This window comes from Eucalyptus grandis, chromosome 7 (assembly GCF_016545825.1).
Source record: "Eucalyptus grandis isolate ANBG69807.140 chromosome 7, ASM1654582v1, whole genome shotgun sequence".
NCBI classification, from domain to species: domain Eukaryota; kingdom Viridiplantae; phylum Streptophyta; class Magnoliopsida; order Myrtales; family Myrtaceae; genus Eucalyptus; species Eucalyptus grandis.
The window spans coordinates 23,454,200-23,461,001 of record NC_052618.1 but is presented as its reverse complement, the minus strand read 5'-3'; the positions used below and the strand labels follow the sequence as shown (position 1 = coordinate 23,461,001).

The window sequence follows — 6,802 nt, the reverse complement described above, 5'->3', positions numbered from 1 at the left end:
AAATTTAATATCTTCCTTTTGTTGTGTACGGGTATTGAATTTTTTGCCCATTGCCAAAAAGAGATATTAGCAGTAAGTAATTCTATGTGGTAATTTTCATCAAATAAGCATAACGGTAATACTTGTCCTTAGGGAAAATTATCAAAAAAATTTATAATCTATTACACTTTTGTCAATTTGATCTAACCCTTTTAATTATACTAATTGAATTCTTAATTTTTTCACGCTTTGTCAATTGAATTCATCCAGTCAATTTTGGACGGAAATCGATGATATGGATGCCGACCTTTTATTTTTCATTTTCTTCTCTTCTTATGTTTTCCTTCTTTTCTTTTCTTTTTTAGTGGCCAGCAAGGGTTGTGGAGAATTCTTAATAATATTTTATTGTTTTTCAAAATTTTTATGTTATTGTGCCCAACCACCCCGGCCGCCACAATAAAAAAAAAAAAAGAAAATAAAAAAGGAAAAGAGAAGAAAAGAAAAAGGTTAATACCTATATTAGTGATTTCTGGCCAAAATTGACCGAATAAACTCAAGTGGTAAAAGCTTGAAAAGGTTGAAGACTCAATTAATAAATTGAAAGATTTATAACCGAATTAATAAATTTTAATCGTTTAAAGACTTTTTTGATGAATTTTCCCATCCTTATAATTTTTCGATAGATCGGATTAGGATTGGAAAAAGAAACACATTTTTTTTTTTGTAATATTCGTCAACGTATCAACATCCTTCAAGTTTTTTCGAAAATGGGGAGATTTTGGAAAATTAGCACTTTTAATGAACTCATTTTCTTCTTTGCTACAAATACCGTTATATTACTTTGAGTTTTTGGAAAGATAGACTACTAAGATATAAGTCCCATTAAAACCCCATAGATAAGCGATATAATATATTTGAATATGCACTCTCTGATGTAGAGAATACTGAGAGTCACTTACAGACACTACTAAGAGTGAGAGTAACACGTGAATTGCCAAACTAGGAACTGCAAATTCAAAATGAATGTGGGGGCGAGGGGGAAGGAAAAGAAGAGAGGGAGAGAGGGAGAAAGAGAGACAGAAGGAAAGAAAAAAGGGGAGGAGCTGCAGGGGATGGGAGGAGAGAAAAGAAAGAGAAGAAGTGGGGGTAGGTGGGGACTTGGCAGAAGAGGGGGAAAGGAAACGTAAGGGAGAGAAAAAATAAGACAAAAAAGGATGCCACATTGATTGATGGGAATTGTACGAATGATCTGAAATGGGAATTGTACGAATGATCTGAAAGGGAGACCGCTATGATTTGAACAAGAATCTTATCACATCGGATCAAGCTATTGACCATATTCAACCGACCCCTTGATTCTTCACGACAGGTTGCTCTCATTCCCAGGAGAACAGCCCAAACAAAAAAACAAAAAAATCTACCACTTGCCCTACTTCAACCTAATAATATTCAAAGTCATCTTCGCAATCACCACGAAGCTCAGCCTTGTTTTCTTTCTTATTTGAAACGAGGCGAAAGATACATGTGTTTGTGTGCGACTAAAAGATATAAGTTAGCTCTCTAAACCTCGTCGAACAAGCATGTCCTCATCGTCGACCTCCATCATCAACCCAAGCCTCAGTGAGGAGCAATGGGTGAAGCACATCCGAGACGCCCTACATCACGGGATCGATATTGAGACCCCGGTTTCCGTCCATTGCGTGCCTGAATCTATCAGCTCTGCAAAGCCGGAGGCCTACGTCCCGCACCATGTTGCGCTGGGACCATACCACCACCTCCGGCCACAGCTCTACCAGACGGAGCACCCCAAGCTGGCCGCAGCCCGGCGGGCACAGGCAGCGCTGAAGCTCCCGGCATTCGATCGGACGGCTGGTTTGCTCCAAGCAGAGGAGGCGAAGATTCGCGCAAGCTACCAGCTGCACCTGGAAGTCGGCACGGACACTCTGAAATGGATCATGACCATCGACAGCTTGTTCTTGCTCGACCTACTGCACAGATACAAGTCACCCCACATCGGAATCAAGGAAGACTCAATTTGGGATGATGACCCAGACTCCGCCGTCAAAGACGTGATGATGGTGGAGAATCAAATTCCGACCTTTGTGCTCAGGAAAATAATGTTGCAGACCGAGAATTCGATGAACGAAGTGAGAGAAAATGAAGAAGATGAGTCCATAGATGGGAAGCTTGGGGAGATGTTGACGAGGTTCTGCGAAGGGATATCACCTCTCCGGCTGGAAATGTGCTTGCCGTCTGAAGCCATTCAGCGTAAGCATTTGCTCGATCTCCTTTACAATCTCATCTTGGGAACAACAGGCCCAGAAGCAGCACAGACGAAGAAGAATGAGCTTAGAAGTTAGTTCTCATTCCCCATGCCATGCGTTAGATGATATGACCTCTTTCCTTCTTCTTTTGTTGTATCCAAACATTAGAAAAGTGAATAAATGTACCTTTCTTATCAACAGGTGCAAGCTTTTTCCGTCTGATAGACATGGCATCGACACAAACATCAAAAGTCACTAAGGCATGGAACAAGTTATCGAAATGCTCTTTCATGAAGAAGCTGAAAGTGCTGATCAAGCTCTTCTTCAACATGGTATCGACACCAGCATCAATAGTCACTGCAGCATGGAACGAGTTATCAAAATGCTCTTTCATGAAGAAGCTGAAAGTGCTGATCAAGCTCTTCTTCAACATGGTATCGATACCAGCATCAAAAGTCACTGCAGCATGGAAGGAGTTATCGAAATTCTCTTTCATGAAGAAGCCGAAAGTGCCAATCGAGCTCATCTTCAAGATAATTCAAGTGGCAATGCAATTGATTCCCATATGCTCCGAGTACCTTTCAAATGACCCTTTTCAAGAAATCGTTATGATCCCCACAGCGTCAAAGCTCTGCAGCGTCGGGATCAAACTAAGCTTGGCCACAGGAGGTATCAAAACCATTGCGTTTGATAAGAAAACCGCTACCTTGAAGCTCCCTCATATCGATCTGGATGCTACCACCGAAGTCCTGCTGCGAAACCTCGTGGCCTACGAAATGATATCGCAGAGGGCTCCTTAATTCTGACACGATACACTGAGTTAATGTACGGCATTATCGACACCTCCGAGGATTTGAAGTTGCTGAGGGAAGCGTCCATTGTCTTGAACCGCCTGAACAGCGACAACAAGGTCGTGGAGCTCTTCAATGGAGTGATCAAATCCATAGGTTCCAAAAGCACTGCGTCGGAGCTGGACGAGACGATTCGAGACGTCAACGAGTACTACAACAGCACTCGAAAGGTCAAGGTTTATAATCTCATGAGGAAGTACGTCTACTCTTCTTGGAAGTTTCTCACTGTGGTCGCCACCGTCGTGCTCATTCTGCTCATGGCTCTGCAGACATTTTGCTCTGTATTGAGTTGTCCTCACTCAACACAGCATGAGCATTTCTATCGTTCATTGTGATATCCCGAAATTTGGCCCTATTTTGAAATATATGAAGTATTATTTCATCGACGCACTTATTGTTTTTTTATTTTGAATTGATCACTCATGAATTAACTAATTTATTGGGTGATACTGTATAGGGTTAAAACGTGAAAAGACTAGAAAATTCAATTAAGGATAAATTGTTTGACTATAAAGATTGACTAGGGTCAATACTACGCTGTTATAAATCAATTAACGAACGAATATAAATCGATTCAACGGAAGTACGTAGTCAGTTTGCGGGTGATTATACATGATTACGATATTCGTGCAATGAACCGATTTTCTATTGATATTATATTTATGGTACGTAATTGAACTCTCACGATTACATGACACCGAAGGTCGTCCACGATTTGAAGAGGTACAAATGTGGATTGAGAATTATCAACCACGAGTCAAACGCGCGAGAACCCCTAAAAGCCACCCATTAATTTATGTCGTACCCAAGGTCGCGTTCGATTGATTTTTAACCATGAAATTTAATTCGATTTCTCATATCAAACTTTCGAGGGTTTCGAGGATAAATTATTGGATGTTGCATCATCGTTTGTCAAATTCATGGCAAGTTCGAAATTTTCGGAAAAATGAATTATCGGATGGAAAATTGGAAGTCGAAAAGGAAAATCGAACCCAATGGCAAGGTTGATATTTTTGGACCAAAAAGCTTGTATTCAAGAAATTGGAAATAAAATGAAATTGACAAATTGGAAATAAAAAGTAATTGAGGGGACAAATTGTTAGGTTGAGAGGAAATTGTGGAGAGTGAGTGAAGGGGAAATCATGAAGATTTTAGAGAAAATTCTTCTTATTTTCTCTCTCTCACTTCCCCACTTCCTATCCCCTTGCTCAGCCGAACTCATCCCCCACACTTTCTCCATTTGTTTTTATTTTTTTCAACTTCTCATTCTTGTTTTTCTTCCCTCATTTGCCGCAAGTCACGCCATTCCTCACCACCATGTGTTGCCGCCATTGTCCACCGCTTGACCACCCCACCGCCATCACCGAACCACCACCACCACCATCCTTGCCACGGCCCGCTCCCCACCGCAAGCCACCATCGCTGGTTCACCACCGCCCAAGCCAAGCTTGGCCGTGGGTTTTGAGGAGCCACCGCCACCGTTGAGTTTTTGTTCAAGTCGCAAGCCTCATGTTTTCGTCACCGTTGCACCACCGTCACCGTGAGCTCGCCATCATTGAAAGAAGTAGGGTGTTAATTACGTTTGGGGTGGTTAGTTTAATATTAATGACGTTTAATATTAGCTAATGTTGGTTTAAACTTAATTGTGATTAAAGATGGTTTAGATTAAATTGAAGTGCGATTAATTTAAATAATTACAATTATATTAATTAATCGTGGTTAGATTAATTAATTGAGTTTAGTTTAATTAATCATGATTTATTTAAAGAATCATAATTTATTTATTTAATCGTTATTTATTTAATTAATGTAATTATTTTATTTAACAATGATTAATTTTAATTAAGTATAGTTAGGTTAATTAATTGGGATTAGCCTAATTAATCGCAATTAGCTTAATTAATTGTGATTAGTGTAACTAATGACAGATTAGCCGTTAACTAAAATTTTATGCCCGTTTTTCTGGATGAAATTGTGCTTAATTTTGATCGTTTGAGCATTATGATGCTATGTTATTGATTGTCCAATTATAGATTTTATTTATTACAAAATGGCTCCTCTTCGCGTCCGCCGCGGCATTGGCCCTTTCGCTGCCGCGCTGCTTCTCGACGATAGCCATGTTGTAGCACTCATAATCCATGTTGCTCTCCTAATGCTCCGATAGCCACTCACTCTACACAGACACCAATTGACCTCAAACAAATCTTGAGCTTTGCCAAAGAAATAGATTTAGTCATTATGTCCATTGGGTTATCTGTTGTAGCAATTTTTTCCATAATAACATACCCTTTGCTAAAATATCTCAGATGAAGTGATACCTATTATTGATGTATCTCGTTCGCTCATAATAAACTGAATTATATGCCAAAAATATCACACATTGGTTATTATAGTGTATATCAACACTTTTCTGTCTATCTACAGCTATAATGTGCTGTGGTTGTGCTGATTAGTCACTATCACCAACTTTAGGAATTACAACATCATTTGTAATATCAACTTCTGTTACTTTTAAGGTTTTCGAAATCTTCACCTGAAGCCCTACCTCACTAATGACACCATGATTTATCTATTATGCTAGTTTTGTTACAATACTCCTCTGTGAAGTACTACGCCTTGTTTAAGATTACGTCTTTGCTGATTAAAAAACCAAGTGATCTAGGATCAGTGCACCATAGCCGCAACATTTCACTCCATGTCCATAACTCAAAAGTATCACTCGCATGAGCATACACAAAATATTTGAATTTATGTAATCCATAATAATCAATAGTTTACTATTACGACTTACCCCTCGGGGTAAGAGAATAGATTTAGGGTATTGCTTAAAGGACGGACCTAAGGCCCATGATTATGCACGTACTCTTCCAAGCTCATACCTCGAGCGACATTGGGGTATTCTTAAGAATTTCGCAATAAAGAGCCGCTACTAACATATTGGGGTTGGTTAAAAATCAAGTGAGGCGTGAGAGTGTACCTCACGCAACTAGATAATCTAGGGTCGAGAACTTGATTACACTAATTAACCAATTAGTGCTCTTTTGATACCTAATCTTGTTCATTTAAAAAAAAAAAAGATTTTTGTCGACAATTTGGGTTAATTTTAGACCAATCACTAACATGTGAAGTGATCATGTGGATGTGCAATCATTAAAATAATAATTAGCAGCCAAGATAAGCATTTAAATAAATTGCATGGGAGAGCAAGTATTTAACATTAAGGAAAAGATAAATGTTAATCTTAACTGGACTAAAGGGTTAGAACATCACAAGCATGCAAGCAAGAATAATTGTCTTTGAAGACCATTGAAACCCTAAGGTAGAGCCCTAATGGCTTACTCAAATTTTTAGCATACTTTAGCATTAAAAACTTCCATTTTTTAAGAAAATAGCTTGGAAAGTTTGTTTTTAAAATTTTTCAAACGAAATTCTGAATTTTCTGTTATTTTTTAATTTTTAATATGTAATATTATTATATTCAGAAAAACGGGTTCACACCGGTAAACCAAATCCAGTCCATTGGCTTGACACAAATCTGGATTAAAACTAAAATAGACAAAACCGATTTCTTAAAACCCTTTTTTTTGTTTTTTATATTAATGTTAATATTTTTAATCAATTTTGTTTTGTCTTTTGCCTATTTCGTCTTTTTTACTACATCTCTTCTCTGCGGCTTCTCTTTCCCAAAGCCAGCTTTTGTGTTTCACT

The 6,802-nt window shown here is 38.5% G+C and overlaps 1 protein-coding gene across 1 annotated transcript; it reads left to right on the top strand.

The window, feature by feature from the left end:
* Positions 1–1,559: 1,559 nt before the first annotated feature.
* Positions 1,560–3,043, top strand: LOC120295989 (putative UPF0481 protein At3g02645). The gene is made up of 2 exons (XM_039317631.1): positions 1,560–2,334; positions 2,445–3,043. The coding sequence occupies exons 1-2, from the start codon at positions 1,560–1,562 to the stop codon at positions 3,041–3,043; spliced, it is 1,374 nt and encodes a 457-aa protein (XP_039173565.1).
* Positions 3,044–6,802: the final 3,759 nt, after the last annotated feature.

Excerpts from the sequence above, each read along its gene's own strand:
- LOC120295989 (XM_039317631.1), top strand. The coding sequence starts at position 1,560 with ATGTCCTCATCGTCGACCTCCATCATCAACCCAAGCCTCAGTGAGGAG. Across the intron at positions 2,335-2,444 it reads GAAGAAGAATGAGCTTAGAA|GTGCAAGCTTTTTCCGTCTG; the intron begins GTTAGTTCTCAT and ends TCTTATCAACAG.